The following is a 23297-nucleotide window of genomic DNA, read 5'->3' as shown; positions in this document are numbered from 1 at the left end:
GCACCCTACAACTTTCACCCACAGGCGCCACCCGTTAACTTGTATTCTTTTTCCTTTTTGTAGAGACAGAGTTTCCCTTTATTGCCCTCGGTACAGTGCCATGGCGTCACACAGCTAACAACAACCTCCATCTCCTGGGCTTAGGCGATAATCCTGCCTCGGTCTCCCGAGTAGCTTGGATTACAGGCGGCCGCCAGAACGCCCGGCTATTTTGTTGCAGTTCGGCCTGGCCTGGGGTTGAACACACCACCCTCCGTATATGGGGCCGGCGCCTTGCTCACTGAGCCACAGGCCCCGCCCCCATTATCGTCTATACTTAACAGTAGCTTCCCCCCACATATACATCTCTCATGACACAGTGAAACCAGGTGTGGGAGAAGGATATTTAACTAAATCGAATTAGGTTGGGCGACGTGAGGTGGCTCAGGCCTGTAATCGAAGCACTTTGGGGGGGTCTAGGTGGGCGGATCGCTCCAACTCCCTGAGTTGAGCTCCCGAAAATGGGTTCGTTTCTTTGCTTTCCAGTTCTGGCGGAGTCCGGGCTTGAACCAACACCCACGGTATAATATGGGGCCGGCGCCCTAATTCTTGAGCCAGGGGCTGCGCCCACTCACAGGCACATGAGTTTCTGAACTGAGCAAAACCCCCTCTGAGGCCCCAGCTCCTGACCTCTTGTCGGCCTCCAATTGGCTGCGGAGAGGGCCTGTCCTCCGTGTCTACAGGTTGCTGACTTCTTCTGACTGCGTGTCCCAAGGCACCACTTTCGGGGTTTCTTTTTTCTTCTTTTATCCCTGTTTCTCTCATTGCACGTCTCACACTTGTGCTGGAACACATGATCATGACGCCTATGAACTACTAAAGGAGATGCTGCGAGACACATCCCTCCGTCCTCCACTCCCTCTCCCCTTTCTTTTCTCCTTCCCTCGTAACACCCCGCCTCCCCTGGCCCCAGCACCTGCATATGAAACACCGGAGCTAGCTAAGAATGAGCACGCCGGGTTCTCCTGCCAGGCAGGCAGGCATGCATGACACCCACGTACAGCACATGTGGGTGTTAGGAAACTTGGGTGTACACAGTGCCCCGCGGATGACCAGACGTCCGTGGCAGACCTTACACCGGGGATCCTGTCACCTTAGCGCCTGTTGGTCGACCAGATGTCTCCTCTGCGTGCTTTGGCCTGGTCAGTCCAGCAGGTGGCGGCCTTGTATAAGTTCTGGTTCCCCTGAGGCTCAGACACTCGCCTTGCTCCTCCAAACCCCGTGTTCCTTCTTTCGTGTTCGTTTTCTCTCTCTCTCCCTCTCTCTCTCTCTCTCTCCCTCTGTCCCTCCCTTTCTCCCCCCTCTCCGTCTCTCTTCCCCCTCATTCTCACTCTCCCTTTATTCTGAAATGGTTCTTCTGACAATACGCACTACTTGCCTCCTGTGTAACTACTAGAGCTCAGGAGCGAACTGGGCAGCCTGTGAGCCTAGTGGGTGTGTCATTCCTATAAAAAAAAAAAAAAAAAAAAAAAAACTCTTCTTCATTCAGGTCTACACAACCAGCTAGGACAGTATACGTGTGTGGGATTATATATTTATTTATTTATATATTTTTTGGCCATACACCCTCAGTACACCTTCACTGGGAAGAGCGGCGTGGCGCCATTCGCAAGTCACAGCACGCTCGAATTCTTGAGCTCCAGGGATGCCTTTGCTTCAGAGTCCCGAACAGGTGGGACTATGGTGGGGTGTGGGGCGGTCGTCTCCTGTCTCCACCGGCCTCGGCCTCACAGAATGCTAGCTTTAGAGTGGAGATCAACCGCCCCCGACCCCGTAACTTCTTTCGGTGTGTATGGAGCTGTTCCCCGGGGGCAGATCCGTCCTCTCAAAGCCCAGTGGGAATGCGGTGCGGAGATAGGCGGGGACAGATCCTTGGAGTTCTTCCCTTCAACCTGGGCTCCGGTGAGGTCAGGTCAGGTCAGGTCAGCGCCTCTGTGCTTGGCTGCTTAGCTCTTCTGTAAAACGGAACAGATCAGAAATAAAGGTTGAAAATTTAACTGAGGGGCGGCGCCTGTGGCTCAGTCGGTAAGGCGCCGGCCCCACAGACCGAGGGTGGCGGGTTCAAACCCGGCCCCAGCTGAACTGCAACCAAAAAATAGCTGGGCATGGTGGCAGGCTGCTTTCGTCCCAGCTACTCGGGAGGCTCAGGCAAGAGAATCGCTTAAGCCCAGGAGTTGGAAGTTGCTGTGAGCTGTGTGATGCCATGGCAATCTACCCGAAGGGCATAAAGTGACACTCTGTCTCTACAAAAAAAAAAAAAAAATCAAAACACTTAATTCATTACTGAATTTTTTTGTGGATTGGAAAGCGGGGTTTGGGGGAGTGGAAGGGTTTCTGTTCCAGGAACTGTGCTAGGTGTCTATTTACTTCTTTATTAGATTGATTTTAATATTTATTAATTTATATTTTGGTCCTTTTGATTTTTTTTTTTTTTTTTTTTGGTGAGGCAGACCTTCACTGAGTCACCCTCCGAAGATTGCCGAGGTGTGGGGTAGCTCTCAAGAACCTCCAACTCTTGGGCGTTATCGATTGTCTGGCCTCAGCCTCCCAAGTACCTGGGACTGCATGAGCCCGCCACAGCGCCGGGGTATTTTTGCTTTGTTGCAGTTGTCATTGTTGTTTAGGTTGTCAGACAGGGCTGGAATCCGCCAGCCTCCTCGGTGGATGTGGTTAGTGCCTTAACCACTGTGCTATGCACCACCCCCCGACCCCACGCCAGCCTATTTATTTATCTATTTATTTATTAAATATTTTCCTTCTTCTGCGGTGTTTGACTGAGGCCCGGTTTCAACCCGCCGCCTCTGGAACTTGGGGCCGGTGCCCTACTCCTCTGAGGAACAGGCACTGAACTACTTTTTTTTTTTTTTTTTTTGTAGAGACAGAGTTTCACTTTATGGCCCTCGGTAGAGTGCTGTGGCGTCACACAGCTCACAGCAACCTCCAACTGCTGGGCTTAAGTGATTCTCCTGCCTCAGCCTCCCGATTAGCTGGGACTACAGGCGCACGCCACAACGCCCGGCTATTTTTGGTTGCATTTCGGCCGGGGCCGGGTTTGAACCCGCCACCCTCGGTATATGGGGCCAGCGCCTTACCGACTGAGCCACAGGTGCCGCCCCACTGAACTACTTTTACTCTTTCATTTTCCTCCCTCCCTTCCTTCCTTCCTTCCTTCCTTCCTTCCATCGTTCCGTCCCATCCTTTCTCCTTCCCTCCATCCCTCCCTTCCTTCCTTCGTTCTTTCTTGTTTTTTTTTCTTTCCAGTTTTTTGCCGGGGCTTGGTTTGAACCCGCCACCTCCGAAATATGCGGGCGGAGGGCGGGGGTGCCCGCAGGCGAACTCTTTCAACGAAATGGTTTTGAGGAGGGGGCAGTTTTTCTCGCCACCCACCTCCTCTGTATATGGGGCCGGCACCCAACTCCTTTCACCCACAGGCACCACCCGTTAACTTGTATTCTTTTTCCTTTTTGTAGAGACAGAGTTTCCCTTTATTGCCCTCGGTAGAGTGCCGTGGCGTCACACAACTCACAGCAACCTCCATCTCCTGGGCTTAGGCGATTATCCTGCCTCGGTCTCCCGAGTAGCTGGGACTACAGGCGGCCGCCACAACGCCCGGCTACTTTTTTGTTGCAGTTCGGCCGGGCCTGGGGTTGAACACACCACCCTCCGTATATGGGGCCGGCGCCTTGCTCACTGAGCCACAGGCCCCGCCCCCGTTATCTTCTGCACTTAACAATAGCTTCCCCCCCCACACATACATCTCTCCAGATACCGTGAAACCAGGTGTGGGAGAAGGATATTTAACTAAATCGAATTAGGCTGGGCCACGTGAGGCGGCTCAGGCCTGTAATCGTAGCACTTTGGGAGGTCTAGGTGGGCGGATCGCTTCAGCTCACTGAGTTGAGCTCCCGAAAATGGGTTCGTTTCTTTGCTTTCCGGTTATGGCGGAGTCCGGGCTTGAACCAACACCCACGGTATAATATGGGGCCGGCGCCCTAATCCTTGAGCCAGGGGCTGCGCCCACTCACAGGCACAGGCGTTTCTGAGCTGAGAAAAAACCCCGCTGAGGCCCCACCTCCTGACCTCTTGTTGGCCTCCAATTGGCTGCGGAGAGGGCCGGTCCTCCGTGTCTGCAGGTTGCTGACTTGTTCTGACTGCGAGTCCAAAGGCACCACTTCATGGGTTTCTTTTCTCTTCTTTTATCCCTTGTTTCTCTCATTGCACATCTCACACCTGTGCTCGAACACATGATTATGACGCCTATGAACTTCTAAAAGAGATGCTGCTCACACATCCCTCCGTCCTCCCCTTCCTCTCCCCTTTCTTTCTCTCCTTCCCTCGTAACATCCCCCCTCCTCTGGCCCCCGCACCTGCATATGAAACACCGGAGCTAGCTAAGAATGAGCTCCCCGGGTTCTCCTGTCAGGCAGGCAGGCATGCATGACACCCTCGTAGAGCACATGTGGGTGTTAGGAAACTTGGGTCTCCACAGTGCCCCGCGGATGACCAGACGTCCGTGGCCGACCGTAGACCCGGGATCTTGTCACCTCAGCGCCTGTTGGTCGACCAGATGTCTCTCCTGCGAGCTTTGGCCTAGTCATTCCAGCAGGTGTAAGGGAAGCCTCAGCAGGGGTGTCGGAACCAGCAGGCTCACACACAGCTCCAGGGGGTGCTGGGGCTAAGACAGATGTGCTTTTGAAGTCTGTGTAAGAAGTAGCTAGAATTCCCTATCCCATTTCCACTTTTCCCAAACCATGTAGCCACATAACTGCTTCTCTCAAATCCCAGCAAAAGACTGAAGGCTAACTCTCCAGAGAAACTAAGCTGGAGGGAATCTGCACTTGGGGGCATCAGTCATGCCAGAGAACAGTGGGGACCTTTCAGAAAGTAGTGGACGACATTAATAGGAGAGCCCCAACCCATTCTGCTCCTATATGCCCTTATGCTCTCTAGCCAGGAGGCAGAGGATTCTCTCTGGGGAGAAGACAAAGGGGAGTTTGAGGGTGGGGAGCCTGAAAGGGTGATGGTGGTAAGGAATTTGCTCAGCCAGTCCCACAACAGGGAAGCTCACTTAGTTAGTGTCCTCATTTAAAATACGACTGAGGGTGGCACCTGTGGCTCAGTGGGTAGGGCGCCGGCCCCATATACCAAGGGTGGCGGGTTTGAACCTCGCCCTGGCCAAACGGCAACAACAACAACAACAACAACAAATAGCCGGCTGTTGTGGCAGGTGCCTATAGTCCCAGCTACTCAGGAGACTGAGGCAAGAGAATCGCCTAAGTCCAAGAACTGGAGGTTGCTGTGAGCTGTGACACTACGGCACTCTACTGAGAGTGATAAACTCAGACTCTGTCTCCAAAATAAAATAAAATACGACTGAATGTGGCCCTTTGGTTAAGAGCACAGACTTTCTGGGTATGCACCCTCTCTGCTAACACTATCCTGATAATACCATTAATTGGTTTTACCTGATTTTGAACTTTACATAAATGGAAATCGAACAAACAGTGTATGTATTTTTTATTTTTATTTTTTGGAGAAAGGGTCTATTTTCTTTCACTCAGTAATGTGTGTGAGAGGCATGCAACTTAGGGTGAAGAGCTATAGTTGATCTTTTTCATGGCTATTTATTAATAATATCCCATTATATACATAATAGGTTGCTTCCAATTTGTAGCTATTGTCAATTCTTTTATTAATTTTCTCACATGGAGAGGGACAGCTCGCTCAGTAATCTTCCTTTTATAAAATCCTTGTCTCCAGCCCCTTCCCCGATCTCTTTTCTTTTTCTCTTTTTCTGTCTTTGGGGTGTCTCTTGTCTTCTGATGAACATCCCACAGGTCAAGGGGAGTGGAACAAAAGATAAAAGTCTTTCTTTCACTTAGTTTCTCCATTCTGTCCCCTTATAATGAAATGCTTATATAGTCCTCAGAACCCTATCTGTTTTCATTTTATCTCTATTCTAATTCTGTTGATTCTCTTCTCCTTTCCCCTTCCCGTCCTCCCCTCCCTCCCTTTCTTTCACCCTCCCTCCTTTCCTTCCTTTTTTTTGAGACAAAATTCTTTTTTTTTTTTTTGAGACAGAGTCTCACTATGTCATCCTCAGTAGAGTGCTGTGACATCACAGCTCTCAGCATACTCAAACTCTTGGCCTTAAGCTATTCTCTTACCTCATCCTCCCAAGTAGCTGGAACTACAGGACCTGCCACGACATCCAGCTATTTTTTCGTTGGAGTTGTCATTGTTGCATAGCCAGCCTGGGTGTATGTGGCCAGCGCCCTACCCACTGAGCTACGGGCGCTGCCTAGTGACAAAATTCTTAAGTCTCCGGATTCTCTATTCTTGATGTCTCTTGGACAATTCCCTTCTTCCTTGAGAATGCTCTGATCTTTTAGAAACCTAGTGGGGTGGAAACCTGTGGCCTTGTAGGTCCTGTAGTGAGGCCTTTTGACTGAATCCCGATTTTATACAACTAATCCTTTTATATTAAAAAGGGAGTGCAGCAGAGAAAGAAGAAGCTCTTCTTTCTTCCTTTGGTGCTTAAAAAAGAACAATCTAGAAATCAGAAGGCCATGGGTCTCCCACCCCTGCAGATACCTTATATAAATTCATCAGAACAGTTACCAACTAAAAGCTCTTATTACTACCAACAGCCGTTGCAGTAGTAACAATGAGAACATTTTTTTTTTGACTGTGTAAATCTGTACGGTGAGTATTTTCAGTAGAGGGAAAAAGAAATACATAATGGAAGAAGTAGAAGTAATAAAGTGTCTTCCTTGTGTGTTAGGAAAATAGTACATGCCCAAGATTTCTATTGCTTTAATATTTATCTTTGGAATATTGGCTGTATATTTAAAACTTCTAACTGGAGCAGTTTAAGTTTTTTTTTTCTTTTTTTGCAGCTTTTGGCCGGGGCAGGATTTGAACCCGCCATCTCTGGCATATGGGGTCGGCACCCTACTCCTTTGAGCCACAGGCGCCGCCCCAGTCTAAGTTTTTAAACATTTTTGTTATTCCTTTTCTTAAGTTGCTTATTAGGCTTTTTACCATTTTAAGATGTTCCTTCTGCCTCATTTCAGAAATTGGGTTTACTAGAAGAGTTACTAGAAAGGCTTCTAATACAGATTTAAAGTATGGCAGTGAATGGGTAACAATAATTTGGTTGTAATCACTCTTGAAATCTCCTTTCAAATTTTCCTCTTCTAGATTTCCAGGTGTTGTAAAACAAGCTCATAACTGTCACAAGTACATGCTTCTTCGTCACATGTAAACAGTGCCCTGTGTTTGGTTCAGTGAATGTTTCCTCGAAGGAAAGCTTTGCACACAAAGGAGGTTGGATGATCAAGATGTGGATAACCTTGCCATAGCGGCTTGGTCACACCTACACATTATGGAGTCTCAGACGATCTTCATTGTGCTGCTGAGACCCACGGTCATGCCAAACAAGGCTGTTGTGGGGATTGTTTGAGCTCAAGGAGTCATATGTTTGGAATAATAACTTCTGAAAATTCTTGCCTGAAAATTATAATTGTATTGATAAGATTATATAACAATGACAGTTACATGTTTAATATGTTAGAGAATAAAGTTAAAACTACTGTGGATGGCCCATAATCTAGGAAATTATCAAACTGATTTAAATTTAAATACAGTAGAAGCCCTGTAAGGAACTACAACAAACTGGTCCACACACAGAGGTGGTCAACATGAGGCCCCCTGTGTGGATATGTACGTGTGGTGCATGTCTGGCCTATGATAGTGAGGTCAGTTTAAGGAGGTGGTAAGTGTAGGGAGGTGATGAGCTATGGAGGTTCTGGTGTACATGCTCCTTAGAATTAGGTGCTGAGGGCATGTGTTTATGCTAGAATAAGGGATTTTTTTTTTTTTTTTTTTTTTGTAGAGACAGAGTCTCACTTTATCGCCCTTGGTAGAGTGCCATGGCATCACACAGCTCACAGCAACCTCCAGCTCCTGGGTTTAAGCGATTCTCTTGCGTCAGCCTCCAAGTAAGTAGCTGGGACTACAGGAGCCCACCACAATGCCCAGCTATTTTTTTGTTGCAGTTTGGCTAGGGCCGGGTTTGAACCTGCCACCTTTGGTATATGGGGCCAGTGCCCTACCCACTGAGCCACAGACACCACCCAGAATAAGGGATTTTAATGGTTTCACAAGTTCAGATAACTTAAATAGCTATGTTCACTCACATAGAAAAATTCACTTTATACCTGGTCTGAAGTGGAAACTATAGTAGATTTATTGTGGTAATTAAAAGACATAGTTTGGCTTTAGAAACAAATTATTGAATGAACAAGTTGACAGTGAAATTAAGTTAAGTGTTAATGAAAGCTTAAAAATTTTGCCATTTGCCTCAGTGCCTGTAGATCAGTGGGTAGGGTGCCGGCCACATACACAGGGCTGGCAGGTTTGAACCTGGCCAGGGCCTAATAAACAACATTGACAACTATATTAAAAAAATAGCTGGGCGTTGTGGCGGGCACCTGTAGACCCAGCTACTTGGGAGGCTGAGGCAGGAGAACCACTTAAGCCCAAGACTTTGAGGTTGCTGTGAGCCACGACAGTCCACCGAGGGTGACATAGTAAGACTCTGTCTCAAAAAATATATATATTATTTTTCTTCTTTTTGCCATTTGTTTCCTGATCAAAGCATCCATCAGCTTAAAAGATATTTATCTGTTCTGATTTTCAGGCCCTTGAGCATAATTCCAAATGCTTTGGTATCATTCTTTCTGTTCTTATTTATCACTGCTTATTTATCTGTATTTAATTCAAAGGGACTGAGGGTCAGTTTTGAAAGATTATCATTGGGACCATTAATAATTTTTAAATTTAGGCTCCGCACCAGTGGCTCAAGTGCGTAAGGCACCAACCACATACACCTGTGCTGGGGAGTTCAAATCCAGCCCAGGCCTACCAAACAACAATGATGGCTACAACCCAAATATAGCCAGGCATTGTGCAGGTGCCTGTAGTCCCAGCTACTTGGGATATGGAGGCAGGAGAATGGCTTGAGCCCAGGAGTTGGAGGTTGCTGTGAGCTGTGATGCCACCGCACTCTACCCAGACGACAGCTTGAAGCTCTGCCTGAAATTTTTTTTTTTTTAATTTAGTGTTAACAAAAGTAATGAGATACACATTTTTTTTATTAATTATTTTTATGTTAGCACATTTTGTTAGAATATTGTTTATTATTCCTGGAGTTGAATATTTCATATACATTCTACTGTGTCTGGGAATACCATTATGTGTTCAAGTGTCTGAGAGATTTAAAGTAGATCTTGCTTATGTTCTATTTTTTATTTCAGGTATAATTATTTTTTTAAAGTGGTAGTCATCGTTGATGTTGATGAAGACCTAGTTTTACCACATGTACTTAGATTCCTCTTTTGTAACAGCGTGTTATGGGAATGATACCTGGTGACCTAGTGTCAACTCTGCATTTGCGGGGTCCTCGCTCTGGTTGTAAATGCTTGATTAACTTATTTTGGTTTCTTTTTAAAACATGATGAGTGAACTGGATGAGAAAACTCAGGGATATCATTGAAATTGTTACTTGTATTAGGTCTTAATGTAAATAGTTCTTGAGAAATAATGGTACCTTTTGATTTATTTGAATGTTCTTTTTAAAACATCATACAAATGATGAAAGAACTCCTATGGTCCTTTTTTGTTAGAAAATGTATCTTTTAATTTTTTTTTTTTGTTTTTGCAGTTTTTGGCCAGGGCTGGGTTTGTACCCGCAACCTCTAGCATATGGGGCCGGCGCCCCACTCCTTTGAGCCACAGGTGCCGCCTGAAAATGCATCTTTTAGATGTAATCTCAAGAAATTCATTTTAAAACTCTGATGCCATTATTTTGTTTTTTTGTTTGTTTACCCAGGTGTCCTCAAACTGCGGCCCACAGGCCACATGAAGCGCTGTGAATTGTATTTGTTCCCATTTTGTTTTTTACTTCAAAATAAGATATGTGCAGTGTGCATAGGAATTTGTTCATAGTTTTGTGTTTTTTTAAACTATAGTCCAGCCCTCCAACGGTCTGAGGGACAGTGAATTGGCCCCCTGTTTAAAAAGTTTGAGGACACCTAGTTTAGACAGTCTCACTTTGCCGCCCTTGGTAGAGTGCCATGGTGTCATAGCTTACAGCAACCTTAAACTTTTGGACTCAAGTGATTCTCTTGCCTCAACTTCCTGAGTAGCTGGGACTGCAGGCACCCAACTGTAGTAATTTAAATTATAAATAATGCCTGGCTATTTTTAGAGATGGGGTCTTGCTGTTGCTCAGGCTGTTCTCAAACTCCTGAACTCAGGTGATCACCTGCCTCAGCCTCCCAGAGTACTAGGATTACAGGTGTGAGCCACCACACCCATCCTAATGCCATTATTTTTGTACTTAGAATTGATAAGCTTGTAGTATCGCCTAATTATATGAAAGTGTATAGCATCACAGGCAAAAAGGGGAAAATATGCTTGAGGTGAACTAGTTGATCTACTTTTCTCGAAGAGAGATGATACTTTACTATCTAGAAGGTATATTCTAAAGCATAGGAAGGATGAATTAAGTCAGTGTGTTAAACTGTAGTTCAAGTGGTCCTGGTCCCCTGCTCACACTACATGCCTCAACACATACATAACTAAAGGAAATTCAAAGTACTTATTAATTTTTTATAAAAATAACTCTCACTGTATTGTTGTCCTTTTTTTTTTTTTCTGTCTTAATCTTAATCCACGTATTTAGTGAGGAACTACTAGGTTCTGGCCACTCTGTTCTTTCTTAACCTGCTCATCATTTCCTTAACAACAAAGAAATGTCTGTGGAAACTGTGACGTAAATTCATGGTTTCTATGGAGATAAAGGGGTAGGGAATGGTGAATTATTTTTTCTGTAGTAATTTAAATGTTTAAAAATGTAACAGATGTATTTTGCTATTGCAAGTCAAAAAGTAATAACTTGTTTAATCTAAACACTTCTTCCTTTTTTGCTTATTGGGCCATGAACTTGGAAACTTTGTAGTCTGCTCTGTCACATTAGGCCAAGAATATGAAATTTATTTTTTTTGTGCCATAGTTAAACTTAGTCAGCAGTTAATTAAAGTACTGAAAAATAACACAGCAGCCAGCCCCTCAGAGTAAACAGCCAGGAAGTTCTAGATCAGTATTTTTCAACTTTTTTTTTTATCTCAGAGCATACTTGAACCTATAGTTAAATTTCCATGGCACACTTAAATTATGTTGCACAAGAAAAAGAGTGAAAATGGCTCGTCGCCTGTAGCTCAGTGATTAGGGTGCCCGCCACATACACCGGGGCTGGTGGTTTTGAATCTGGCCCAGGCCTGCTAAACAATGACAACTACAACAAAAAAATAGCCGGGCGTTGTGGCGGGCGCCTGTAGTCCCAGCTACGCTGGAGGCTGAGGCAAGAGAATCGCTTAAGGCTGGGAGTTTGAGGTTGCTGTGACAGCACGGCACTCTACTGAGGGGGACAGAGTGAGACTCTGTCTCAAAAAAAAAAAAGAAAAGAAAGAAAAGGAAAAGAGTGAAAAAAGAATGTATTTATTGTGCTTTGAACTTCTTTTGAAAAACAATTTTCATATTACTCCTAAGATCCTTTCATGGCACACTGGTTGAAAATCATTGTCTGAGACTCTTTAGTGGAGGGTCTTAATTATTATTAGTATTGTTTTGGGGTTGTCAGAGTTAGCAAATAAAATACAGGCACCTAGTTCTAGTTACATTTGAATTTTAGATAATGAATACTTTTTTAGTCTAACATTGTCCCAGATACTTTGTGGGACAGGATTATACCCAAGAAATTATTTGTCATTTCTTTACATCACCAGTCCATTCACATTTAACTTGTGTCTGGTCTGGTCTTTTATTTGACCACCATAGTTATTTCTATTTTTAAAAAAATTTTTAATATTTTCACTTTTTTTGGAGACAGAGTCTTGCTCTGTCGCTCTGGCTAGAGTAGTGGTGTTATCATAGCTCACTACAACCTCAAACTCTTGGGCACCAGGGATCCTCCTGTCTTAGCCTCCCAAGTAGCTGGCGCTCTGGGTACATGCCAACACGCCTAGCTAATAACTCTTGCTCAGGCTGGTCTCAAACTCCTGACCTCAAGCAATCCTCCTGCCTTGGACTTTTAGAGTACTAGAATTATAGGTGTGAGCCACCCCACATAGCAGTTTTTATTTATTTTATATTAGATGCCAAGCGGTTCAGGGATGATTAAGGAGTTTTTGAGGGTCTCAAAATCTAACTGGGAGAGGCAAGAAGGAAGAGATGTGGAGAAGAGAACACCAGAGAGGGGAAAACATCACGGGAATCTATGTGTTTGGTGCTGGGGGTCCGAGCCACAGTGGGGGTGAGGAGATTGTTACAGTGCCTTATCAATGCCGAGGAAGGTCATCAGCTTGTTTAGACCCACACGCCATCCGGGTCGGCAAACCGCGCCTGCAAGTGCCTTTGAGTGGATGATGGGAAGGGAGAGAGGAGGAAACTAGAGAGTAATAAAAATGATAAAAAGAAATGAGAATGGGAGAAATTAGAGGAAAATGAGAGAAAGAGTCGAGTCCATCCTTTTTCTTCGGTTGTGGTGTCTCAGAGAAGGAGCCCTGAGAACCCTCGGTGCCTGGCGTGGCGATTCCTTACCTTGAGAAACTAGCAGACTCTGCACCTCAGGCTCCTCACTGGTTAGATGAGGGGCTGGCTGAGACAGTCTCGGACGTGATCTGATTATCAGGCCTTCCACACAACAGAGGCCTAACCCCGGGCTTTCTGTCTTTGAAGAGGCATTATCCAGGTTTTGATACCCTTCCTCCCATTCCCTCAGTCTTGCTCTGTCCTTCCAGCCACTTTCTGGAGGTTACAACGGTGCCTTCAAGCCCTTTGTTTGACCCCAACATTCAGTATCTTTGCAAGGAAAATGGTTCAGACTGCCTAGAAGATATTTGTTTCTTAATTTTTTTTTCTTTGCACTGACACCAGTGTAGTTTAAAATAAACAGTTGGTAAATAAATCCTTCTAATATATTTTAAAATTTCCTTTTGTTCATTTTTGATAATTCATTTCAGATTGAATAAAATGAAGGCTTAGAGCTAAAGCCTTGTATTTTAATATATAAGAGAGGCAGTTTGTGAGATTGGAAATATTCAAATGTGTTTTGATCTGTCCCTTCTATGCTTCACTAAACTACCACGTGGTGGGGAATTAGGGCAGGGGTTACTTGTGGCCATTACCTGTTTAATACTCCATTTAAGCCTAGGCTATAAACTCAAAAGTGACTGCCAGTGATGATGGAAGATTTAATAGAAATAAATTTACTATTTAAAGTAGTGTTTTTTAACCATTTTTAGATTTGGAAAGTGTTTTGAAAATCTGATGAAGGCAACCAGCCCTCTTATCTGTTGAAGATAATTCAGGGGATTTTAGAGACGTCCTCCTCTCACTGATGGATGACCAGATTTTAAATTCATGATTTTGGACCTCAACTGTATAGTTAAACTGGTCTGTTCATTCAGTTCTTAAATCATTCATTCATGAACTAAGCTTAGGTATTGTGGGAGGCTCTGATTTTTAACTCTCTCCAAACAGCAATAATAGTATTAATATAAACAGATTCAAGAGTCCATTTTCATCTTGAAATGAGAAGCGTTATCTCACATACTGTGTGTCTCTAGCACGTGCTTTCTAAAGATGTAAGACTTACTTGGTGTGTCCTAAGCGAAACACGTCGCAACAGCGACCTCCCTGGCTTGTTGTCCGTGGCCTTCTTGCTTCCTTTTAGTACCCGCATACGTTATTTATAGTTATAATCACATAGTATTCTCTCGCCTCCCCATCTAAATCTTTATTTATAGACTTTTTGTGCTTCCATATGACTGTTATCTTTTTTTTTCCTTTTTTTGGGGGGTCAAATATTAGTGTAATGTTAATTTACAAGAAAGTAAACCAAACCTCTGCAGCAGCTCATTACCAACTGGTAAAACATAGGGGTCAGTGTTCTAGAGTTTTAAAAGGTAAGTATCAATACAATTGAGGAACCCTCCTCTATAGATAAAATGGGATGCTGTATCCATATTGCCAGTGACATTCTCCCCAGGAAATGCAAGCAGCCACATCCACCCTCCTTCAGACTGTAGAGCCATTACATTGTCACTGAAGACTCGGACCCAGCCATCCTTTTGCGTGTGATAAGAGGTCAATCAAACCTTCTGCGCAGGCATCTCTGTTGGTTTGGTAGATGGCTCAATGGGTCAGATCATAGGAGTAACCTTGATCCATGACCCCATAAGCATATACAAAGCCAGAACTCAGAGAGAAGGTGTCTCCCTGAGGTCCAGTTCCCTTCACTATCCACATAGTAGAGGCCGGCAACAGCTCCATGTCTTTGTAAAGATGCGCCCTGTTGGCCAACAGCTTGGAGGCAGCTGAGACCGAGATGCCGCCCTTATTTCAAAGCTTGTAGATTTGATGCTGCTGAGCCAGTAACTACTCCCGGAATCTGCAGGCTGCTGCATCCCAGTCATGGTGCCCAGCAGGTACCTTCTTCACCACCCGGGAGGCTATGTAAGTACCCAGTGTAGTCCTGGAGTTGGCTACAACTATGACTGTGACAGAACTTGAAGGCCAGAGTGGTGTTTCCATGAAGCATTTCAATTCCTGTTCCTCTGGGATATCCCAGCTGGGCATGACCAGGCTCAGCCTATCAGCCTGGACTCCTTGAGCCCAGATCCAACAGTCTGCACCACCCCCAGGTCTGAAAAACTCACGCCAGTAGCAGCCTCTCTAGTGTGCTTACCACACCACGTCTACTGAGGGCAAAAGGAACTGACTGCTATCTCTAATGCTGCGCCACACTCCACTGAGTTGATGTTCCTCTCTAACGCTGGCCATAGATGCTGTGTCCTATTTTACACTTTTTGGAGAACGTTGAAAGTAACAATTTTAAGTTGTTTTTTCAGTCTTGTCTTGGATTAGTTTTTTCTGAGGGTAGATTCTCAAGGATGGAAGTAATGGTTTATTCGTTAATGTTTTTATTAAGTAGCTACTATATATCAGGCTGGGTCAAAGGCTTGGCTATTTCCGTGACACTTGATATGGTTTGCCATTCTTTCCCTGTGTATGGGAGAAATACTTAACCAGTCAAGTCAGCTCTGAATTATCTAACCCGATAGACATGTGTTTGGTGAATGTTTAGAAGTAAACAAAAAGCATGTCAGAAAGGTAAATTTGAAGAAATGTCAGTATATAGCTAAATGAGATGTGGGTGTTTTTAGAATGATCTGCTGTTTGGTTTATTGACCCAACTTGGCCTTCTTTTGATATGGTAACTGAGTCATGAAACTGATAAGATCAGAGGAGTAGAAACATACACAAAGTTAAACATCCTGATAAATAACCTAGATTTATTTAAATCACCCAGAAAACTTTAAATTGAGTATTGACTGGGCCAGGTGCAGTGGCTCATGTCTGTAATCCTAATGCTCTGAGAGGCCGAGGCCGGTGGATAGCTTGAGCTTACAGGTTCGAGACCAGCTTGAGTAAAAAGTGAGACCCCGTCTCTACTAAAAATAGAAAAACTGAGGGAAGAGTATCGCTTGAGCCCAAGAGTTGGAGGTTGCTGTAAACTATGATGCCATGACACTCTACCCAGGGCAACAGCTTGAGATTCTGTCTCAAAAAACAAACAAACGAACAAACAAAAACAGCAACTGAATTTTGATTAAAGCAAAACCATAGTACACAGCTTTATTAATATAGCCAAACTTCTATTTTTGAATATTTTTTGAACACAGTATGTTCTAGGAAAACAAATGTGTTGCCTATTCTTGATTATTTCTTGATTAGTGGGGAGAGACAAATATAGAAACAGATAGTTGTGCAGCATGTGGCAGACACTGGAAGAGAGTTTGTATGTCAGAAAATAGAAAGGAGCAAAAGTTTCTGTTTACCCAGATTTTTTACTATAGAGAGGCCTTTCTTTTCCTTTCATGGTTTACTTTTATGTCTTTGGAGTGGAAAAATAACACTTGTTAAAGAGTATGGTAAATATAAGTAACTTAGTTGGGATGAAAGTTCAACGAGTTTTTGACATACATGTATAATTTAATGAAGATTCAAAGTTGCATAATTAAAGGACCTTTGACTTAATGGTTTGCGGTATGGCTGGCTGGTTGAAGAAAAGTCATGGGTTGATGGTTATCTGAAAAGTAGCTAGTTTCTTCATCAATATAATTTCTAATTATCTTTGGAAGAGAAAATAGAATTGTGCATGCTGTCATTAGCCATAGCAAAAACATATTCTAGGATCTTTTTTTTCTGTCATCTAAATTAAAGAGCAAAAGGGTTGGTTTACCTGCTCTTCTAGAACACTGTGGAGATCTCTGTGTCCTTGGTGGTAAATTGACATATTAACAGCACACACTTGATAAGGCCGCCCAGTCCACTACTGTGCTGTGTTAGATACAGATACTGTACTGTGCTCATCTTTGTCAACCTCTGAGCAGCTTTTGTTACTCTTGACCCTTCTTTCATCTTAAAGACTCTTCTCATTTAGCTCCTGAGACTGCAAACTCTAATTCTTTTCTTCGACCCCCTGCTCCTTTGCATTTTCTCTTCTTGGCTCTTCTACTTAATTACTAAATGTTGGGTGCCAAGAACCTCTAATCTTTCTGTTTATTCCTTTCCAAGGTGATCCATTAGTCCCATGGTTTTCAGTATCATCTATATCTTGATGAATCTCCAGATATGACCTGTGCAACTCAGAAGTCCAGAGTTCAGTCTGATTACTTCTTAGCTGTTACTCCTTTAATCCATCTCTAAGTCGGTCTCTGCATCTGTCCACCAAAACAGCAAACAGAGGTTCCCGGCCTCTGTAATCTCCATGTTCAGTAAATGGCCTCGGATCTGTGACTCGTCCATGATGTTTCCGTCTTTTCCAAGCCAGCGAGCGGCAAGTGCCGTCTCCAGAACGCATGTGTTTTGAATCCATCTATTTGTCTTCCCTACCACCATTGTAGTCCAAACCATCCCTTGCCACTCGGCCTTCTAATCTGTCCCTTTCCTCTCTATTCTGTATAGATCTCAGATCACGTGACTTCCCTGTGTAAGATCCACTAATGACTTCCCATTGCAGCTAAAATTGAGTCTTTTTCCTTACACATCTGAGCTCGGTTTCCATAGCCAGGGAAATGGGGATAACTATAGCTTTAACTAGAATACATCCCTGAGGACATGGATTTTTTTTATTTTTTCAGACAGAGTCTCAGTATGTTGCCCTGGACAGAGTGCTGTGGTGTCACAGCTCACAGCAACCTCTAACTCCTGGGCTTATGCAACTCTCTGGCCTTAGCCTCCCTAGTAGCTGGGACTACAGGCGCCTGGCTATTTTTTGGTTGCAGTTGTCATTTTTGTTTAGCAGGCCGGGGCTGGGCTCAAACCTACCCCCTTCGGTGCATGTGGCTGGTGCCCTACTCACTGAGTTACGGGCGCCAAGCCGAGGACATGGATTTTTACCTGCTTTGTTCACTACCGTTTTCTCATTGTTTAGAATAATGTGTACATAGAATAGACAATAAGTATTTGTGGGATGAATAAACAGATGTAGATTGTCTGGAGCCCCCAAAGCCTTTTTTCTTTCCTCTTTGAGAGAAACATATTATAGCTTGTATTTTCCACATTACAGGAAAGTCCATCAAAGGCTTCTCGTGCCAGTGTCTCCCTCCTTTGCCTTTCTCTACTTCTCTGCACACTCTCCTCCTGCCCTCCTTGTTTTATTCTTTAGACCTGAGCACATTAGGAGAAGTTAGGTTATTAGTAAGTAGGGCAGGAAACAAATCAAAAAGGCACCCTAACATCAACGACAATTTATTTATTCATTTATGTATGTATTTAGACAGTCTTACTTTGTTGTCCTCGGTAGAGTGCCATGGTGTCACAGCTCACAGCAACCTCAGACTCTTGGGCTCAAGCCATCTTCTTGGCTCAGCCTTCCAAGTACTGGGACTACAGGTACCCGCTGCAACACCCAGCTATTTTTTTTTTTTTTTTTTTTTTGTAGAGACAGAGTTTCACTTTATTGCCCTTAGTAGAGTGCCGTGGCGTCACACAGCTCACAGCAACCTCCAACTCCTGGGCTTAGGCGATTCTCCTGCCTCAGCCTCCGAGTAGCTGGGACTACAGGCGCCCGCCTCAACACCCGGCTAACACCCAGCTACTTTTAGAGATGAGGTCTCACTCTGGCTCAGGCTGGTCTCGAACCTGTGAGCTCAGGCAATCCACCTGCCTCGGCCTCCCAAGTGCTAGGATTATAGGCATGAGCTACCACGCCTGGCCTAACAACATTTTAAAAATAAGCATTTTATTATAGAAATCTTGTCATAAGTAGACAGAAATAGTAGATAATGTAATGAATCCTCATCTCTCTATCACATAGTTAGAAGAGTTACCAGTCATGGCTGTTGTGGCATGTAATTTGATGCCTACGGTAACGGAATGCCTAGAGCCCTGGCCTATAGAGGTTTATATGACAAACATAATCTTACCCTGGGCATCGTGGCCTGCCATTTTGTAAATGAACTTATTGAGGACAGATCAGGAATATTTTTAAGGGTAATAGAAAGGTTCTAAAATATCTCTCCTGATTCATTTTTGTGAGTATCTAAAATTTCACCATTAGTTCAACCATAAATTTGCAAATTGTGAATAAGCCTGAGAAGGGAAGGACATGAAGCCCCTTGCAGTTACTTTTATCTTAGTGGAAATTGGCTAATTATAAGCAGGCTTAACAGGTAAGCAAGCAAGAGCAGGCTTTGATGGAAGGTAGAGAATCATGAGGACTTAAGGTGGAAAGGGCCAAATAGAGACAAGACATGCAGCATTCAAGACAGCAGGAGGGGCTGCTTTGCTCCCTTCCCACCTGGCCTCCAGGTGATCCTGGTGGCAAAGCCTGGAGCGAGGGGCCCTTATTCCAGTTGAGGTTGCCCCTCAAGCTGTTACCTGGGTTCCCATTAACTGGCTCCTCAGGACCTTATGTAAAGCTGTCCAGAAGATGCTTCCAGCTAACTCTGCTGCTTGTTTATTTTTAGGTATCTTGCAATATATTCAGAACTCTCCCTCCTAGTGACAGCAACGAATTTGATCCAGAAGAAAATGAACTTACCCTTGAGGCATCATGGCCACACTTACAGGTACTTTGAACTACCATTTGTTATAAAAGAAAGCTCCATTAACTCATTAGCTGATTCAGCATGGAAATTCCTTTGAAGGCCGTTATTCACCAAGATATCAAATTAGAGTACATCAATGGAAAATTGGAGAGTGCTTTTTATGTTTTTACTCTTGATAATCAGGATGCCAAAAGAATAAAATAATAGGTGTCAATGTAATGCTTTAGTGTGGGTCCCCCATGTTGCAGGGACAGGCATAGTTCTTACTCTTTTGATAGAGCTTCTCGAAGATCCTGCCCACTGAAGTCTCAAACAAGAACAGCTCTGTTTCCACATTATTATTAGTTGGATGTGATTAGGTCACAGAGTACATATCTCACTTTTAGCAGTCGGTACCCTGGGGACTTTGTATGCCTGTCTTCATGATGACCACTAATATGTTCCTTTAAGGACAAAAACTGCGATAGCTATTTCTTTCAGTGTTGTAAGGGAGAGCAGCAGCTAGGAGAAAGCCTGGGTGAAGGCCAGTTGTGTTCTCTGGCCCTGAGAAGGCCATGCTTTGCCATCATACCTGTGTGCCAGGACAGAATGGGGCGTCTGCGTCTGCTTGTCCAGGACAGATCGGGGCATCTGCGTCTCCTTGTCCAGCACCAGGCCCACCTGTACTGTAGGTAGTTACTCAGACTTGTTGCTTTGCAGCTCCTTTCTAGTTGCCTTCTCTATGTTGACATTTCTCAAAAGAATAGAACGAGGAAAATTGTACATATTGAGCCCCAAAGCCATCTTTCCATTCATTGAGTCAGAATGTCTTCAGAGGCTGGTTGACCAAACACAAGGACGGAGGATTGGAAGACAAGGACTATGACCTTGTGGGCCGTCTTCACCCCTAGGCAGAAGCCACTGCATCTCTGCAGAAGTGTGTTCACTTTGAAGAGCAAAAAACCATGCAGCAGGGAGCTAGAAGGCCTAGAGATATCTAGGAGTTAATTTTTTCCCCCACTTTGGAATTTTTGGCATAAATCTGCAACATTGCCTGTCCTGCTTTGGCAACTCAGGGTTTCTACAGATACATGTGTGTGCTGTTTCCCTGGTTATACAGAGAGCCTTGGGGGGCTTTGTTTTCTTATCTCTTACTCAGGCACGTCATACATGGGTATATATTCCTGCTGCCAGTGCCAAGATTGGGTAAATTAGATAAAACACTACAGGTGATTTACTATCTTAGATGTTTAATTTTTTTTCTTAAGGTGCTAGACATGTTATCTGCATTCTAAGAACTTTGTAAGACTATTTATGCTTTGCCCAGATTGTGACAAGTTCCAAAAAAGAGTTACTCTTTTGAATGGGCATGTCTTATTTGTAATTCTAGGTCATCAGATTACAGTTTAGTCTGGGAGAAACTTTTAAAAAAAAGAAAGATAATCTCCTCAGAAGATCCCCACATCCTATGGTGGAAGAGGCAAAGAGAGAGATGCCTTTAAACATTCAACTTACTTTCTTCTCTGTATCCCAAAGAAGACCACCTTGCCATTTGTAAGAATTTTTTCAATACCTTAAATCATGATCACCATAGACAACTTCCCTCTAAATTACAAGAAAGTTTAACTCAATATTTCAGTTAATCCTTCCTATACTTAATAACTCTATAAAATATAAGATCAAATTATTTTCTGAACCTATTAAACTAAATTCTGCCACCTGAAAAACTCTAGGACTGTTAGTACTGTAGGAAAATTAATCATTAGTTGATCTGAAACCTGAAAACCAAAGTGATGATGAGATCTGTGCTCTTTTGGCTATGAAGTCACAAATTTCATTACAAAACTGGCTCTTTCATCTGGGTTGATGTCCTCTTCAAGCCTGAGATCCTTCTGGTCCCTTCTTTAGCTCAGATCCCTAACTAGATCATTTTAAAATTCCCAAACCAACAGGCACGCTACTGCCTCCCGCCTGTTGTTCTGTGTAAATCTTGTGTAAGCTCCTGACTTGTCTCAAGAATCCTGTGTTTCCTTTATATATTCTTCTTCTTTGTTCAATATAATAGTCACTTTTTATTATTATGAGTTTAAAATATATATATTTTTTCATAGCTGTGTACATGCAATCATGGGTCCTGTATATATTCTTAACTGCACAAATGAGTTACCTGTCCATTTGCACCATGGGGTGGTTTTAGCACTGTCAAGAGCATTCATGGAGTGTGTAAGAAATGGTTTTTGTTTATGTATTTTCTGAAATTAAGTCTGTCTTTTTAGTAAAATACGGTTTTGTGGGACTTCCATTTTACAATTAAGGAATTGTTGTTAATGCACTTGAGACTGAAAAACGGGAATGCTGAAATCTTTTTATTCAATTCCTTGGAGAATTCATCTGTGTGATCTTGAGAAGCAGTGTGTCCTCCTTGGCCCTTTAGAAATCGTTCTCTTTAGAAATTTAAGAGAAATTTTTCATTCTGAGGTAATAATGTTTCTCTTAAGCTCAGAGAACATTTATTTATACTTATTAATAAATGTCTGAAGTATTTCCACCAAACTGTTTTAAGCCACATCTGCTTTCAAGGGACCAGAGATACAGGAGAGCTCTGCCACCCTGCGTGCCTGGGAGATGAGACTCTCCCCATTTTGTGGGAATTAAAAGAGGGATAAAACCCACTTTGAATAAGGCTAACATTCTGTTTGTAAAACTGAGAGTTGGAAGATGCATAAATTAATAAAAGAACAATTCTATGAGGTGTTAGGACTCAAGCATTATTTTGACCAGAAGAACAACATATCAAACTCAGCAACACCCAGATCATTGGGAAAGAAATTTTTCTGACTTCAGAGTTTCAGAGAGAAAAACATAGTTTTATAAAGAAGTAAAACGCTAATGTGAATACCAAATTTAAGTTTTAAGTGGAGTCAGAAGTCACAAGTTCTGATATATAGGAAGCACATAAGTCAGCGGTATCTGTGGACAGGTAAGGGAAGCCCTAGACGTGATTTTCAGTGGCCTGCAAGGTTAAAACTACTTTAATGCTGGGTAGTACTCCCTATGCTGTTTGCCCATGTCACCATATTGACACTTGTACTATTCATTGTAAAACCAGTGGTGCTTAAAAGTGCTGCTGCCTTAGTGACAGGATGATAATTAAGGCATTTGTGCCAAACTGGTCAAGTTGTCATTGCATTCTTTTTTTTTTGAGGTAGAGTCTCAAGCTGTCGCCCTGGGTAGAGTGCTGTGGCATCATATCTCACAGCAACCTCAAACTCTTGGACTTTAGTGATTCACTTGCCTCAGCCTCCCAAGTAGCTGGAACTACAGGCGCCCACCACAACACCTGGCTATTTTGTTGTTGTAGCTGTCATTGTTGTTTGGCAGGCCCGGGATGGATTCGAACTCACCAGCCCTGGTGTATGTGGCTGGCTCCCTAGCCCCTGAGCTACAGGCTCCGAGCCATCATTGCATTCTTTACTACTGTCATGCATTTGCAATTAAAAAAAAAAAAAAGCCAATTGAACTTGTTGAACATCCTTGAAGAAGCACTATAAATTATTAAACCTGGGCGGCGCCTGTGGCTCAGTCGGTAGGGCGCCGGCCCCATATACCGAGGGTGGCGGGTTCAAACCCGGCCCCGGCTGAACTGCAACCAAAAAATAGCCGGGCGTTGTGGCGGGCGCTTGTAGTCCCAGCTACTCGGGAGGCTGAGGCAAGAGAATCGCTTAAGCCCAGGAGTTGGAGGTTGCTGTGAGCTGTGTGATGCCACGGCACCCTACCAAGGGCGATAAAGTGAAACTCTGCCTCTACAAAAAAAAAAAAAAAAAATTATTAACCTTATTAAAGTTTGACCCTGGAGCACATATTTAAAAACAATATCCTGCATGACAAAATGGAAAGTATTGATGAATCACTTCTGCACAGCGTACCAGTTATCTTGTGGAAAGGCACTGGTGCGATTGTTTTTATCTGTGGGGTAATCAGCAGATTTTCATGAAACATTTTTACTTGAAGAAATGATTAGCAGAGAGCAGGATGTCCAGCTTCCAGCTTGGAACTTTGGTGCTGTCAGTAACCAAAGAATGAATTAAACATGGG

General features: G+C 43.7%; 1 protein-coding gene across 1 annotated transcript in view; it reads left to right on the top strand.

Annotated features, from left to right (window-relative positions):
* The first annotated feature begins 18549 nt into the window (after nucleotides 1–18549).
* The window catches only part of LOC128573453 (serine/threonine-protein phosphatase 2A 56 kDa regulatory subunit epsilon isoform-like), a 42342-nt gene continuing 37594 nt past the window's right edge, over nucleotides 18550–23297 (top strand). Inside the window, exons 1-2 of the mRNA XM_053573722.1 lie at nucleotides 18550–18666; nucleotides 19143–19244. Of these exons, the coding sequence (XP_053429697.1) occupies nucleotides 18550–18666; nucleotides 19143–19244 (219 nt within the window). The remainder of the gene's footprint in view (nucleotides 18667–19142; nucleotides 19245–23297) is intronic.

Source organism: Nycticebus coucang, chromosome 21 (assembly GCF_027406575.1).
Source record: "Nycticebus coucang isolate mNycCou1 chromosome 21, mNycCou1.pri, whole genome shotgun sequence".
NCBI lineage: Eukaryota > Metazoa > Chordata > Mammalia > Primates > Lorisidae > Nycticebus > Nycticebus coucang.
This window is presented reverse-complemented; position numbering and strand designations above follow the sequence as displayed.